Here is a 16,039-nt window from a genome sequence, read left to right on the forward strand (position 1 = left end):
TGGTGGTAAAAACAGAGAGACAGACTATTATCTGAATGGTGACAGATTAGGAAAAGGGGAGGTGCAAAGAGACCTGGGTGTCATGGTACATCAGTCATTGAAGGTTGGCATGCAGGTGCAGCAGGCGGTTAAGAAAGCAAATGGCATGTTGGCCTTCATAGCAAGGGGATTTGAGTACAGGGGCAGGGAGGTGTTGCTACAGTTGTACAGGGCATTGGTGAGGCCACACCTGGAGTATTGTGTACAGTTTTGGTCTCCTAACCTGAGGAAGGACATTCTTGCTATTGAGGGAGTGCAGCGAAGGTTCACCAGACTGATTCCCGGGATGGCGGGACTGACCTATCAAGAAAGACTGGATCAACTGAGCTTGTATTCACTGGAGTTCAGAAGAATGAGAGGGGACCTCATAGAAACATTTAAAATTCTGACGGGGTTAGACAGGTTCGATGCAGGAAGAATGTTCCCAATGTTGGGGAAGTCCAGAACCAGGGGTCACAGTCTAAGGATAAGGGGTAAGCCATTTAGGACCGAGATGCGGAGGAACTTCTTCACCCAGAGAGTGGTGACCCTGTGGAATTCTCTACCACAGAAAGTTGTTGAGGCCAATTCACTAAATATATTCAAAAAGGAGTTAGATGAGGTCCTTACTACTAGGGGGATCAAGGGGTATGGCGAGAAAGCAGGAATGGGGTACTGAAGTTGAATGTTCAGCCATGAACTCATTGAATGGCGGTGCAGGCTAGAAGGGCCGAATGGCCTACTCCTGCACCTATTTTCTATATTTCTATGTTTCTATGTTTCTAACTCTCTGGGTCACACTAATGACTGTGAAAGGAGTTCTGAAATTCAGTCCCGGCTCCTGTCCTGTGTAATTGTGAAAGGAACAAAGGGGAGAGGCTCTTACCGAAACAAAGTGTCTCTCTCAAGATGCACTTTGGTCTTGCCGAAACTTGCTGGTCTTCCAGAGCAAGGAGATGTCCACGTCTGCGTGTTGCAGACTGGTGCAATCCAAGATCCAGGATTACCTGCTGAGGGACGCACTAAAAATTGGTGCAGTCGCCGCAAAGGCACGGTGGGGAAGGGCCACAGTTTGAAGCCCTTCTGCCACGGTAAACCCAGGGGCTGGAATCAGTATAAAACTCCCCTCGGGCTGTACTTGTAAACTTTCTGTATACATAGAGCACCGTGATCTGAAAACACCTATGTAGTGCCATGTATAATGCAAGTTCTGTTTAGTAATGTACGTCGCAAAGAAATGTAACTGTACCCTCACCCATTCCGTGTACCGTATAGTGCCACATGTAACGTAATTTGATGACTGTATTACAATGTATCCTGGATTGTACTGAAATGTACCTCGAAATGTAAAGCAAGCAAATGAATTGAACGGAACTGCCGTCAGCATCCAAATGTATTATATAGAATTGCTGACCGCATCCAAATGTACTGATCTGCCTTCCAATGTATTGTGCAAATTTTTTATATGAATAAAGTATATTTTGAAATTTTTAAAAAAGTGTCTCTCTCATTTCTACCTGTGGTGCCAGAAGCAAAGTGGCAGATGTTTATCTGAAGCTTTATTGTGACTGACTCACCACCAACATTACAACAGCGCCCAGCAGCTTATATTGTGAGAAAGAATGTTAACTCTTAGAGTGCTGTCACTGCAGTTAATTAACAAAGTCACGGTTTCTTCAGGGTAAGGGTCACTCACTGTAACTGTTATGTCTAATGCACTTATAAATGACTTCACGAGGCAATGTGTTGTACTCAAACTGTAATGACCTTGGTCCTTTATTCGTAACTCCAGAGTGAGGCACAAGCATGGTGGGCAGCCTTTTATACTGGGCCCTGCACACCTTTGCAGGTGACCCTCAGGTCTCCTACTGCAGTGCCCTCTGGTGGACAGCCTCTGCCATGGGGCAGGAAATCCCGGTCTCCACCAGTTGCACTCTCTAGTGGTGCCAGCATAGTATATACATAGTGTAAACCTTATTGATAGGACATCAGGTAACAAGTCTCCATCTTATGCAACTATAAAGTGACTACACATAGAGTATATCTATAGTCTGCATATACAACATCACTCTCCCCCAAGTCCTTTGTGCCGATTATCTTTGCAGTATGTGCTCTGACTTAGCTCTCCCCAGACTTAAGTGGCAATAGCCCTTGCACCTTGGCTGTGCTTTGGCTTGGCTCTCTCCCTGTTAATCCCCAAGTCCTTTTGCCACAACATTGGGTAATGGTTGCCAGTTTGGATGGTTCGATGACGCAATGGAAGTTCCAGTGAGTACTGGGTGTGATCCATGTGTGTGTCCATGGCTACATACATCCATTTCCGCCCACACAGCGAAATCATGCAGCAGGCCCGTTATATTAACATACAGGATCAGACACAGTGCAAGTACAAAGAAAGGAAGTTACAGTTTATATCGTGATACCTTGGTTCAGTGACTTACATTCGATATGTTTTGCGGCTGTGCGCCAGGATTGGGTAGATTGCATTCATGGTTCAGTCATGGTAAGTACTGAGGGAGCAGTACAGGTATGCGAGGACGCAGGTTCCAGAGCAACCGGACGGGGTCCTAATCGTCTGATAGCGGGGTGGGCTCAGCCAGGACTCAGGGCCTTTGCCGTTGCCTAGAGGTGGGCAGAGCCACAGATGTGTGTGGCCTCCCTGTCCTCCTTTGAGGGCTGCAGAATCTTCTGCCTGCTCTCTAACGGAATTGGGAACCTGGCTGTTCCAGGTCCTGTTTGAGGAACTCGTTGGTTCTGTCCTTTCTGACGGGTTTAGACAGGTTAGATGCAGGAAGAACGTTCCCAAATTTGGGGAAGTCCAGAACCAGGGGTCACAGTCCAAGGATAAGGGGTAAGCCAGTTAGGACCGAGATGAAGAGAAACTTCTTCACCCAGAGAGTGGTGAACCTGTGGAATTCTCTACCACAGAAAGTTGTTGAGGCCAATTCACTAAATATATTCAAAAAGGAGTAAGATGAAGTCTTTACTACTAGGGGGATCAAGGGGTATGGCGAGAAAGCAGGAATGGGGTACTGAAGTTGCATGTTCAGCCATGAACTCATTGAATGGCGGAGCAGGCTCGAAGGGCCGAATGGCCTACTCCTGCACCTATTTTCTATGTTTCTATGTTTCGCTCCTGGACATGGCCGAGGTAGCGACTGGGTCTGGGGACTGCGCTGTCTCCACCCGGGGGGCGGGCAATGGCGGCCGACTGCGCGTATTGGCGCCATTTTCATTTCCAGGTCTGTGGCAAATAGTGTCATCGGGTGCCTGCAGCGTGGGATAGACCTGGGCAGGGTATCAGGATCAGTGCCTTCACCCTCCTGAGGTTGCTGGCCTATAACTTGTGGGGACACCTGGGGCAGGGCATCAGGATCAGTGCCCTTACCCTCCCGAATTCGCTCGCTTGCTACTTTTGGGGACACTCTATTCCTGACATCTCGCAACAACATTTTGTTCACAATCTTAATCGGTTTGTTACATTGATTGCCATGCATACAATGCCTCTTTAAATTCAGTTGGTTGCAGGTCTCCTTTAAGAGAACCTTGCTGGCTTTACCCCAATCAAATCCTTTGTTAGACACCACATGTTGGTCCCTTGGCATTGCACCTCGTGATATGGCCGCGGCCATCTTTGTTTTCAGCCACGCTGCACTTCGCTGCAGCAGGGATGCCATCTTTCCTCTGTCCTCGAGGTTGACTGCCTTGATCCTTCTCTCCCGCGATTCTGCCACAAAAGCTGGAAGAGCCGATGAATTCAATCTTCCTCCCCAGGAGTCCTGCCACTGGACCTGGGACGGTACTTTTAGATCGTTCCGGTCGGATCATTGCCACGCAGTCATGATGGACAGTCTGTGCCTCAGGTGCTGCGCTGGTCTGTTCTCTGGTGCCTGGCCCAAGCGAAGGTGAGGTTTTGCTCTGCCTCTGAGCACGGGGGACATCGATTGCTGGAGTGAAGAGGTCTTCCCATTTCCACTGGATCTTCCCCATCCACCTTCTTCCGAGTAGCGTTGGACCATCACCTGCAACAATCCACAGAGGTAACTTGTGCACCACGCCATTATGGATTACACTTACATCCGCACTACCAAGGACTGGGATCGGCTCCTTGGTGTAGGTGCGCAACTTTTCCTGTACTGGAACCAGTTCCGGTCGTTTTTCGTTCCATAGCCTCTCGAAGGCATCCTGGCTCATCACTGACAGGCTCGCTCCCGTGTCCACATCCATGAAGACTGGAACACCGTTTATCTCCACTTCCATCTTCACTGGAGGACAATCGGTGGTGCAGGTATACACTCCATACACTTCTTCTTGGGGCTGAGCTGCCTCTCCGGCCAAATCATCATACACCCCGCTGGATTCAAAGTCATCTACCGACTCCTCTGCTAGACGCTGGAGGTGGCCCTTCATGTTACAGGCTTTGCATACGTACTCAGCAAACCGACACTGGTGAGCCCTATGGTTTCCTCCGCAACGCCAGCATGGTGCTACTCGATTAACACCCCTCGGCGGACTCTGAGTTCTGGAACCCTGAGGTCTGTGCTCCCTACCCTGGGCAGAGCCACATTCTTGCCTGTGAAAGGCACCATTCTGTGTACAGTACTTGCCGGGTTTGAGTCCACAGGATGAATAATTTGCTTGGTGCTGCAGGTCGAGGTCATGAATGCCTGACTGATGCTGATGGCCTTCTGCAGGTTGACTGTGGTGTCGGCAGATAATAGCTTGTGAAGGAGGTCCTTGTGGCCAATTCCTGTGACAAAGATGTCTCACTGAGGTAAGGTGCATGCCAAAATCACACGGTGCCGTAAGTCTCCTGAGGTCGGCAGCATATTTTGCAATCTCCTGGCCTTAGGGTCTGCGGTGAGTGTAGAATCTGTGCCGGGCTGCGAGGATGCTCTGTTTTGGTTTTAGTTGGTCGTGAATTAGTTCAGTCAGCTCATTGTATGTCTTATCCTTGGCCTTCATGGGTGCCAGCAAGTCCCTGACGAGGCGGTAGACCTCGGGCCCACAACTGGTCAGCAGTATAGCCTTGTGCTTCTCCGTCAATGCGTCCGTGTCCCCTGCCAGGTCATTTGCCACGAAATACTGCTCGAGCCTTTCTGTGAAGGCATCCCAATCATCACCCTCTGCGAATTATTTAGTGTGCCAAAGGTAGCCATAATCGCGTGAAAGTCCTTATTCTCATCGCCAGTTGTTATGTCTGCAATGTACTTATGAATGATTCCATGAGGCAATGTGTTGTACTCAAACTGTAGTGACCTTGATCCTTTATTCATAACTCCAGAGTGAGGCACAAGCATGGTGGGCAGCCTTTTATACTGCACAACTATGCAGGTGACACTCAGGTCTCCCACCGCAGTGCCCTCTGGTGGACAGCCTCTGCCATAGGGGCAGAAAACCCCGGTCTCCACCAGTTGCACCCTCTAGTGGTGCCAGCATAGTATGTACACAGTGTAAACTTTATTGATAGGACATCAGGTAACAAGTCTCCATCTTATGCAACTATAAAGTGACTACACAGAGAGTATATCTATAGTCTGCATATATAACAATAACTGTACAGAGTCTCTGTTTATTCAGGATAAGGGTCACTCACTGTAAATGTACAGAGTCAGTGTTTATTCAGGGTAAGGGTCACTCACTGTAACTGTACAGAGTCAGTTTCTCGGCCTTTTGGCTAAGATCATGCGTAACTGACCTGACAGTGGAGTAACCATGACCCCAACGTGGTTCTCCCTGGATCAGGAAGGTGGTTCTCCTATGCTTTTTGGAAATAGGAGGTGTGTGGGGTTGCTGACCCATCCACCTCCATGGCACGAACCTGGTATTGCAGTACTTCCAGGAACGGTGCTTGGGCTCTAGGCCTTTTGGCTAAGAGCATTAGCGCAGGGTGATCCTTGATGTGTGCAAGGTGACCTCTGGCGTTTGTGATCTGACAAAGAATTGGAAAGATTGGCAACGAATAAAAAAGAATAAAAAATAAAAATAAAAAAACTGTACAGAGTCACTGTTTATTCAGCAGAACAATTCGTGCTTTTGTTGTACTAACCACTGAGAAAAGTGAAATGAGAGCGAGGAACCGAGGGCAGGAGACGTTTCCCTGGAGCAGAGATCGGAGTGTGTGGTGATTGAGGGAAACACACTCTCTGACAGACTGTGGTTTATGGCTGCTCCCTCGCACTAATGGAGCAATTGGATTGGAGCCCAGGGTAGCGCAGAGCCCAGTTGCTCACATGCTCGTCTCCAAGTTCCAGCGCACTTCTGGAGGGAGTTAACCCTGTAAGGAGAGGGTACCAGGACCCACGGCATAGCCTCCCCGGGAGCCCACACTGGGGCTCGGGTGGGGGGGGGCTCGGGCCGGGGGGCTCGGGCTGGGGGGGCTCAGGCCGGGAGGCTCGGGCTGGGGGCCTCGGGCGGGAGGGGGAGCTTGGGCTAGGGGGGCTCGGGCCGGGGGGGCTCGGCTGGGGGGCTGGGGCCGGGGTCTCAGGGTCTCGGACTGGTGGGCTCAGGCTGGGCTGGGGGCCTGGGGGGCTTGAGCTGGGGGTGCTCGGGCTGGGCTGGGGGGCTCAGGCCTGGCTGGTGGGTCAGGCCGGGCTACTAGCACAGGCAGGGCTCGCCCACTCTGAATGGACATGTTCCTGGAGGCTGCATCACAGGATGTCCTGCTGCACTCTCCCACCATTGGTTCCTCAACACGCCCATCCTCACTGTGCCCCGACCTCCCATCATTGGTCACATGACATGCTATTCTCACAATGCCCCGCCTTCCCACTACCAATTGGAATGCGAGCAGAAAGCTCGTGATCTGATTGGATGACCATCGATGGTTAGGCACGTCCCTGTGATTTCCTCCCGGTGGTCCCGGTGATTAAGCCTCAATTCCTAGAGACTCCGGGATATTCCCGGAGGATTGGCGACTCTCGGGGACAGGGAGGCGTTTGGGAATGGCCGGTCTGTGCCGACCTCCACCACACTGGCAGACCGCACTATGCACACAGCGAGGGTCCTGGTTCCCCTTCCGCAGTCCCTTCTAATAGGCAGAGGTCTGTAATATTGACTTGCATTTATATAGCGCCTTTCATGACCGCCGGAGCACTTTACAGCTAATGAAGTACTTTTGGAGTGTAGTCACTGTTGTAATGTGGGAAATGCAGCAGCCAATTTGCGCACAGCAAGCTCCCACACACAGCAATGTGATAAGGACCCAGATAATCTGTTTTTTGTTATGTTGATTGAGGGATAAATATTGGCTAGGACACCGGGGATAACTCCCCTGCTCTTCTTCGAAATAGTGGCCGTGGGATCTTTTACATCCAGTTGAGAGAGCAGGCAGGACCTCGGTTTAACGTCTCATCCGAAAGATGGCACCTCCAACAGTGCAGCACTCCCTCAGTACTGCACTAGAGTGCCAGCGTGGATTTTGTGCTCAAGTCTCTGGAGTGGGACTTGAACCCACAACCTTCTGACTCCGAGGCGAGAGTGCGACCCACTGAGTCACGGCTGACACATTACACTCCCATCTCATCAGGGATGTGCAAAGGCCAGAATTAGAGGAGCGCAGAGATCTCGGGGGGTTGTGGGGCTGGAGGGGGTTACAGAGATAGGGAGGGGCGTAGGGGCTGGAGGAGGTTTCAGAGATAGGGAGGGGTGTAGGGGCTGGAGGAGATTACAGAAATAGGGAAGGGTGTAGATGCTGGAGGGAGTTACAGAGATAGGGAGGGGCACAGGGGCTGGATGAGGTTACAGAGATAGGGAGAGGTGTAGGGGCTGGAGGAGGTTACAGAGATAGGGAGGGGTGTAGGGGCTGGAGGAGGTTACAGAGATAGGGAGGGGCGTAGGGGGTTACAGAGATAGGGAGGGGTGTAGGGGCTGGAGGGGGTTACAGAGATAGGGAGGCGTGTAGGGGCTGGAGGGGGTTACAGAGATAGGGTCGGGTGTAGAGGCTGGAGGCGGTTCCAGAGATAGGGTCGGGTGTAGGGGCTGGAGGAGGTTACAGAGATAGGGAGGGGTGTAGGGGCTGGAGGGGGGTTACAGAGATAGGGAGGGGTGTAGGGGCTGGAGGGGGTTACAGAGAAAGGGAGGGGCGTAGGGGCTGGAGGGGGTTACAGAGATAGGGAGGGGTGTAGGGGCTGGAGGAGGTTACAGAGATAGGGAGGGGTGTAGGGGCTGGTGGGGGTTACAGAGATAGGGAGGGGTGTAGGGGCTGGAGGGGGTTACAGAGATAGGGAGGGGCATAGGGGCTGGAGGAGGTTACAGAGATAGGGAGGGGTGTAGGGGCTGGAGGGGGTTACAGAGATAGGGAGGGGCATAGGGGCTGGAGGGGGTTACAGAGATAGGGAGGGGTGTAGGGGGTTACAGAGAAAAGGAGGGGTGTAGGGGCTGGAGGAGGTTACAGAGATAGGGAGGGGTGTAGGGGCTGGAGGCGGTTCCAGAGATAGGGAGGGGTGTAGGGGCTGGAGGCGGTTCCAGAGATAGGCTGGGGCAAGACCATGGAGGGATTTGAACACAAGGATGAAAATTTTAAAATCGAGGTGTTGCTGGACTGGGAGCAAATGTAGGTCAGCGAGTACAGGGGGTGATGGGTGAGCGGGACTTGGAGCGAGTTAGGACACAGGGCAGCGAGCACAGGGGGCGATGGGTGAGTGGGACCTGGTACGAGTTAGGAACGGGGCAGCCGAGTTTTGGATGAGCTGATGATTACGGAGGATGGAATATGGGAGGCCGGCAGGGGAGGATTGGAATGGTTGAGTCTGGAGGGAACAAAGACACGGGTGAGGGTTTCAGCAACAGTGATGGGATTGTGATGGGGGCAGAGTTGGCCAATGTTATGGAGGTGGGAGGAGCCAGTCTGAAATTAACTCGGGAACTAAAGCAGATATCAATCAAATTGCTGTCGAGTTGTCAACATTTCCGCTGAAGGAAACCGTTAGCCATTAATTCGATAATATACCCACAGAAAACAGGGGCTGGTGAATAATTTGGAAGCAGTGCTGATTTTCGAGTATAATTTAATGTGATTATTATGGGGTGCTTGCTGGTAACCTGCTTACACGGACTCTCAGCCTGCTGACTCTGGATTTGTCGGATATACCGAGGTGGATGTGTCAGATCCCGAGGCCTTAGATAGGGATTGTGTTTTAGGGAGGGGTAACTCACCTCGAGCAGGGTCATAGAAACATAGAAACATAGAAAAGAGGTGCAGGAGTAGGCCATTCGGCCCTTCGAGCCTGCACCGCCATTCAATGAGTTCATGGCTGAACATGCAACTTCAGTACCCCATTCCTGCTTTCTCGCCATACCCCTTGATCCCCCTAGTAGTAAGGACTTCATCTAACTCCTTCTTGAATATATTTAGTGAATTGGCCTCAACAACTTTCTGTGGTAGAGAATTCCACAGGTTCACCACTCTCTGGGTGAAGAAGTTTCTCCTCATCTCGGTCCTAAATGGCTTACCCCTTATCCTTAGACTGTGACCCCTGGTTCTGGACTTCCCCAACATTGGGAACATTCTTCCTGCATCTAACCTGTCTAAACCCGTCAGAATTTTAAACGTTTCTATGAGATCCCCTCTCATTCTTCTGAACTCCAGTGAATACAAGCCCAGTTGATCCAGTCTTTCTTGATAGGTCAGTCCCGCCATCCCGGGAATCAGTCTGGTGAATCTTTGCTGCACTCCCTCAATAGCAAGAACGTCCTTCTTCAAGTTAGGAGACCAAAACTGTACACAATACTCCAAGTGTGGCCTCACCAAGGCCCTGTACAACTGTAGTAACACCTCCCTGCCCCTGTACTCAAATCCCCTCGCTATGAAGGCCAACATGCCATTTGCTTTCTTAACCGCCTGCTGTACCTGCATGCCAACCTTCAATGACTGATGTACCATGACACCCAGGTCTCGTTGCACCTCCTCTTTTCCTAATCTGTCACCATTCAGATAATAGTCTGTCTCTCTGTTTTTACCACCAAAGTGGATAACCTCACATTTATCCACATTATACTTCATCTGCCATGCATTTGCCCACTCACCTAATCTATCCAAGTCACTCTGCAGCCTCATAGCATCCTCCTTGCAGCTCACACTGCCACCCAACTTAGTGTCATCTGCAAATTTGGAGATACTACATTTAATCCCCTCGTCTAAATCATTAATGTACAATGTAAACAGCTGGGGCCCCAGCACAGAACCTTGCGGTACCCCACTAGTCACTGCCTGCCATTCTGAAAAGTACCCATTTACTCCTACTCTTTGCTTCCTGTCTGCCAACCAGTTCTCAATCCACGTCAGCACACTACCCCCAATCCCATGTGCTTTAACTTTGCACATTAATCTCTTGTGTGGGACCTTCTGAAAGTCCAAATACACCACATCAACTGGTTCTCCCTTGTCCATTCGACTGGAAACATCCTCCAAAAATTCCAGAAGATTTGTCAAGCATGATTTCCCTTTCAGAAATCCATGCTGACTTGGACCTATCATGTCACCTCTTTCCAAATGCGCTGCGATGACATCCTTAATAATTGATTCCATCATTTTACCCACTACCGATGTCAGGCTGACCGGTCTATAATTCCCTGTTTTCTCTCTCCCTCCTTTTTTAAAAAGTGGGGTTACATTGGCTACCCTCCACTCCATAGGAACTGATCCAGAGTCAATGGAATGTTGGAAAATGACTGTCAATGCATCCGCTATTTCCAAGGCCACCTCCTTAAGTACTCTGGGATGCAGACCATCAGGCCCTGGGGATTTATCGGCCTTCAGTCCCATCAATTTCCCCAACACATTTTCCCGACTAATAAGGATTTCCCTCAGTTCCTCCTTCTCACTGGACCCTCTGACCCCCTTTATATCCGGAAGGTTGTTTGTGTCCTCCTTAATGAATACCGAAGCAAAGTACTTGTTCAATTGGTCTGCCATTTCTTTGTTCCCTGTTATGACTTCCCCTGATTCTGACTGCAGGGGACCTACGTTTGTCTTTACTAACCTTTTTCTCTTTACATATCTATAGAAGCTTTTGCAGCTCATTTTAATGTTCCCTGCAAGCTTCCTCTCGTACTCCATTTTCCCTGCCCTAATCAAACCCTTTGTCCTCCTCTGCTGAGTTCTAAATTTCTCCCAGTCCCCGGGTTCACTGCTATTTCTGGCCAATTTGTATGCCACTTCCTTGGCTTTAATACTATCCCTGATTTCCCTTGATAGCCACGGTTGAGCCACCTTCCCTTTTTTATTTTTACGCCAGACAGGGATGTACAATTGTTGTAGTTCATCCATGCGATCTCTAAATGTCTGCCATTGCCCATCCACAGTCAACCCCTTCAGTATCATTCGTCAATCTATCCTAGCCAATTCACGCCTCATACCTGTGCATTGAGTGCAGCCAATGAATTTGAAGTGTAGTTATTATTGTAAAGAATGAAATGCAGCAGTCACAATGCGCATAGCAAGATCCCTCAACCAGTCATGTTTGAGATTTGGTTGAGGGATAAATATTGGCCACGACAAATAGTGCCAGGAGAACTTTTACGGCCACCTGAGAGGGCAGACATGGTCTCAGTTTAATATCTCAACCAAAAATGGCGCTCCCTCAGTACTGCCCCTCCGACAGTACGGCACTCCCTCAGTACTGCCCCTCCAACAGTGCGGCGCTCCCTCAGTACTGCCCCTCCGACAGTGCGGCGCTCCCTCAGTACTGCCCCTCCGACAGTGCGGCGCTCCCTCAGTACTGTCCCTCCGACAGTGCGGCACTCCCTCAGTATTGCCCCTCCGACAGTGCGGCACTCCCTCAGTACTACCTCTCCGACAGTGCGACCCTCAGTCCTGCCCCTCCGACAGTGCGGTGCTCCCTCAGTAATGCCCCTCCGACAGTGCGGCGCTGACTCAGTACTGCCCCTCCGACAGTGCGGCGCTCACTCAGTACTGCCCCTCCGACAGTGCGGCGCCCCCTCAGTACTGCCCCTCCGACAGTGCATCAGTACCGCCTCTCTGAAAATGCAGCGCTCCCTCAGTCCTGCCCCTCCGACAGTGCATCAGTACCGCCCCTCCGAAAGTGCAGCACTCCCTCAGTACTGCCCCTCCGACAGTGCGACGCTCCCTCAGGACTGCCCCTCCAACAGTGCGGCGCTCCCTCAGTACTGCCCCTCCAACAGTGCGGCGCTCCCTCAGTAATGCCCCTCCGACAGTGCGGCACTCCCTCAGTAATGCCCCTCCGACAGTGCGGTGCCCCCTCAGTACTGCCCCTCCGACAGTGCGGCGCTCTCTCAGTACTGCCCCTCCGACAGTGCGGCGCTCCCTCAGTACTGCCCCTCCGACAGTGCGACGCTCCCTTAGTACTGCCCCTCCGACAGTGCGGTGCCCCCTCAGTACTGCCCCTCCGACAGTGCGGCGCTCTCTCAGTACTGCCCCTCCGACAGTGCGACGCTCCCTTAGTACTGCCCCTCCGACAGTGCGGTGCCCCCTCAGTACTGCCCCTCCGACAGTGCGGTGCCCCCTCAGTACTGCCCCTCCGACAATGCATCAGTACCTCAGTACTGCCCTCCGACAGTGCGGCATTCCCTCAGTACTGCCCCTCCGACAGTGCGGCACTCCTTCAGTAATGTCCCTCCGACAGTGCGGTGCTCCCTCAGTACTGCCCCTCCGACAGTGCGGTGCCCCCTCAGTACTGCCCCTCCGACAGTGCGGTGCCCCCTCAGTACTGCCCCTCCGACAGTGCGGTGCCCCCTCAGTACTGCCCCTCCGACAGTACAGCAGTCCCTCAGTACTGCCCCTCCAACAGTGCGGCGCTCCCTCAGTACTGCCCCTCCAACAGTGCGGCGCTCCCTCAGTACTACCCCTCCGACAGTGCGACGCTCCCTCAGTACTGCCCCTCCGACAGTGCGACGCTCCCTCAGTACTGCCCCTCCGACAGTGCATCAGTACCTCAGTACTGCCCTCCGACAGTGCGGCATTCCCTCAGTACTGCCCTTCCGACAGTGCGGCACTCCTTCAGTAATGCCCCTCCGACAGTGCGGCACTCCCTCAGTAATGCCCCTCCGACAGTGCGGTGCCCGCTCAGTACTGCCCCTCCGACAGTGCGGTGCTCTCTCAGTACTGCCCCTCCAACAGTGCGACGCTCCCTTAGTACTGCCCCTCCGACAGTGCGGCGCCCCCTCAGTACTGCCCCTCCGACAGTACAGCAGTCCCTCAGTACTGCCCCTCCAACAGTGCGGCGCTCCCTCAGTACTGCCCCTCCGACAGTGCGGCTCTCCCTCAGTACTGCCCCTCCGACAGTGCGACGCTCCCTCTGTACTGCCCCTCCGACAGTGCGGCTCTCCCTCAGTACTGCCCCTCCAACAGTGCGGCGCTCCCTCAGTACTGCCCCTCCGACAGTGCGGCGGTCCCTCAGTACTGCACTGGAGTGTCAGCCTAGATCTTTGTGCTGAAGTCCCTGGAGTGGGGCTCGAACCCACGACCTTCTGACACAGAAGCTAGTGTGCTGCCCACTCAGTCGTGGCAGCCATGTAAATCCCTAGTTCTTAGAATCCTAGTTCAAGTTGCCATCCGACGTGAGTGAAGTCGATGGGAGGCTGTTGAGCACTGACAGATACACGCACACAGCTGTACAGATCAACGGCTTGACAGGGTATTGTGCCAGCAGTTACAGAGCTATCGAGGGTGGGGAGATGGGAGGTGCAACTTCACACACTAATTCCCCACTTGCCGCGCAATATTCCACCCAAACCGCCGGCACCATTTACCTAAATCTTGGCCGGCCGCTCTCACAGCCAAATGGCAGCTTAACCAGCGGAGGCATGCGGACTGTGAGCCTGCTTGCTGAGTGCCTTTCAGTGACGGGTGTGCAGGAGATGGCCATTCCGCGAGGGGCGATTTGAAAGGCCAGAACTGAGAGTCTTGATGCTGCAGCTGTCCCGAATGCAGCAGATGTAAAATTCCATTTGTGGAGCGAGCAGCAGGAGCGAGAGGAAATGTGTTTCCAAAACACTTCCGACACTCGAGCAGAGTTAGCGAGCCGGCACTGGGACTGTCATGAGGCACAAGTTTAAGATGATTAAAGGAGTTGACGGGATAGATAGAGGGAAACTATTCCCTCTGGTCGGGGGGAGTCCAGAATAAAGGGGCAGAACCTTAAAATTAGAGCCAGGCCGTTCAGGGGTGATGTCAGGGAGCACTTCTTCACACAAAGGGCAGTGGGAATCTGGAATAAAAGCAGAAAATGCTGGAAATACTCAGCAGGTCAGGCAGCATCTGTGGAGAGAGAGAGAGTTAATGTTTCAGGTCGATGACCTTTTGTCAGTGGGAATCTGGAACTCTCTCCCCCCAAAAGCTGTTGATGCTTGGGGTCAATTACAAAGTTCAAAACCGAGATTGACAGATTTTTGCTGGGTAAGGGTATTAAGGGTTACAGAACCAAGGCGGGTAGAGGGAGTTAAGTTGCAGATCAACCATGATCTCATTGAATGGCAGAACAAGCTCGAGGAGCTGAATGGCCTCCTCCAGTTCCCAATTGCATTGAGGGGAGAGGGGGGGATGGGGACGGGGTGAGGGAGATGGAAGGGGGGGAGTGAGGGAGATGGAAGGGGGGGAGTGAGGGGAGGGGGGAGTGAGGCGGAGAGGGGGGGAGTGAGAGGGGGAGGGGGTGGAGGGAGAAGGGAGGGGAAAGGAGGGCAGGGTGGGGTGAGAGGGGAGGGGAGAGGAGGGTGGGGGTTCACTGACCTCCAGTTACTGCAGCTGCTGTATCAGCGAGAGGAAATGAAATCTGAGACCAATAATGACATTGTGCCTTTAATTCCTTTTCAGTGTCACAGGAAACACACACACACACTCAGACTCTTGCTCCAGGTCATCTGCAGCTCTCTCTATCCATTCATTCCTTCCTTCTCTCGCTCTATCTATTCATTCCTTCCTTCTCTCGCTCTATACATTCTTTCCTTCCCTCTCTCCCTCCATTCCTTATCATTCCCTCCCCCTCTTCATTCCTTCTTTCTCTCTCCATTCCTACTCCTCTCTCTCTCTTTCCATTCCTCCTCCTCTCTCTCTCTCTCTCCCCCTCGCTCTCCATTCTTTCCTTCTCGCTCTCTCTCTCACCCTCCCCCGACCCTGTGTGCCGGTTAATGGATGAGCAATTCCCCAAATGACATCAGCGGCTGTGGGAGCGCTGACTGAGCTGAGGAGTGGCGAGAGGATCAATCGGAGCACTTAGGCAGCCCGGGCAGGAGGGCTTTGCTGATGAAGCCCAAGTATGACCGGTTCAGGAGCGACTCGGTGACAGCAGGCGGCTTGCTGCAGAACCTGGCCATGAGCGGCAAGGTGGGGGCGGCTCCCGTGGCCGAAGAGCCGGAGGACTCCACCACCTTCTGCACACTAATCCCCAAAATCCCGCACTGGAAATTCTCGACCTCCTCCTCCGGCTTTCTGGGCGGCCGGAGCCCGGCCAAAGAGTTGTGCCCCCCCAGCGCTGCCCCCCCGGCCGGGCTGGCCGCTGTCCTGGGATCTTGCCATGCCCTGTGCCCAGCTCCTTGCTCCCTGCAGCCCGGGGAGCGGCCGCGCGGGGGGGCCGGCAGGCGGGGCCGGGTGGACGGGGTCCGGCTAGCGGGACACGAGTGGAACCGCAAGGGCAGCTTCATCAACAAACCCTCGCAGGGCTGGCTGCACCCCGAGAGCAAAATCCTGGGATCCGGAGTATCGTACATCGTCAGAGTGAGTACCGGGGGCTACTGCTCACCAGGGGGTACCCTGGGTCGCCCCTCACCGGGGGCTACCCCTCACCGGGGGAGTACTGGGGGCTCGCTCACCGGGGGGGTGGTACTGGGGGGGGTCTCCCCTCACCGGAGGATAGCGGGGGGGTCACCCCTCACCAGGGGGTACCAGGGGCTCGCTCACGGGGGGTACTGGGGGTCACCCCTCACCGGGGGGCTCGCTCACCGGGGAGGCGGCGGGTAATACTGGGGAGTCGCTCACCGCGAGGGGCTACCAGGGGTCACCCCTCACTGGGGGTACCGGGGGCTCGCTCACCTCTCACGGGGTGGG

At 53.2% G+C, this 16,039-nt stretch overlaps 1 protein-coding gene and 1 pseudogene across 1 annotated transcript in view; both read left to right on the plus strand.

The window, feature by feature from the left end:
- The first annotated feature begins 5,675 nt into the window (after nt 1-5,675).
- Nucleotides 5,676-5,876, plus strand: LOC139229477 (U2 spliceosomal RNA; annotated as a pseudogene).
- An 8,944-nt stretch (nt 5,877-14,820) lies between these two features.
- The window catches only part of LOC139229377 (SHC-transforming protein 2-like), a 28,425-nt gene continuing 27,206 nt past the window's right edge, over nt 14,821-16,039 (plus strand). The window contains exon 1 of the mRNA XM_070861076.1: nt 14,821-15,709. Within this exon, the coding sequence (XP_070717177.1) occupies nt 15,239-15,709 (471 nt within the window). The 5' untranslated portion in view covers nt 14,821-15,238. The remainder of the gene's footprint in view (nt 15,710-16,039) is intronic.

The sequence above is a fragment of the Pristiophorus japonicus genome, chromosome 18, assembly GCF_044704955.1.
Source record: "Pristiophorus japonicus isolate sPriJap1 chromosome 18, sPriJap1.hap1, whole genome shotgun sequence".
NCBI classification, from domain to species: Eukaryota; Metazoa; Chordata; class Chondrichthyes; family Pristiophoridae; genus Pristiophorus; species Pristiophorus japonicus.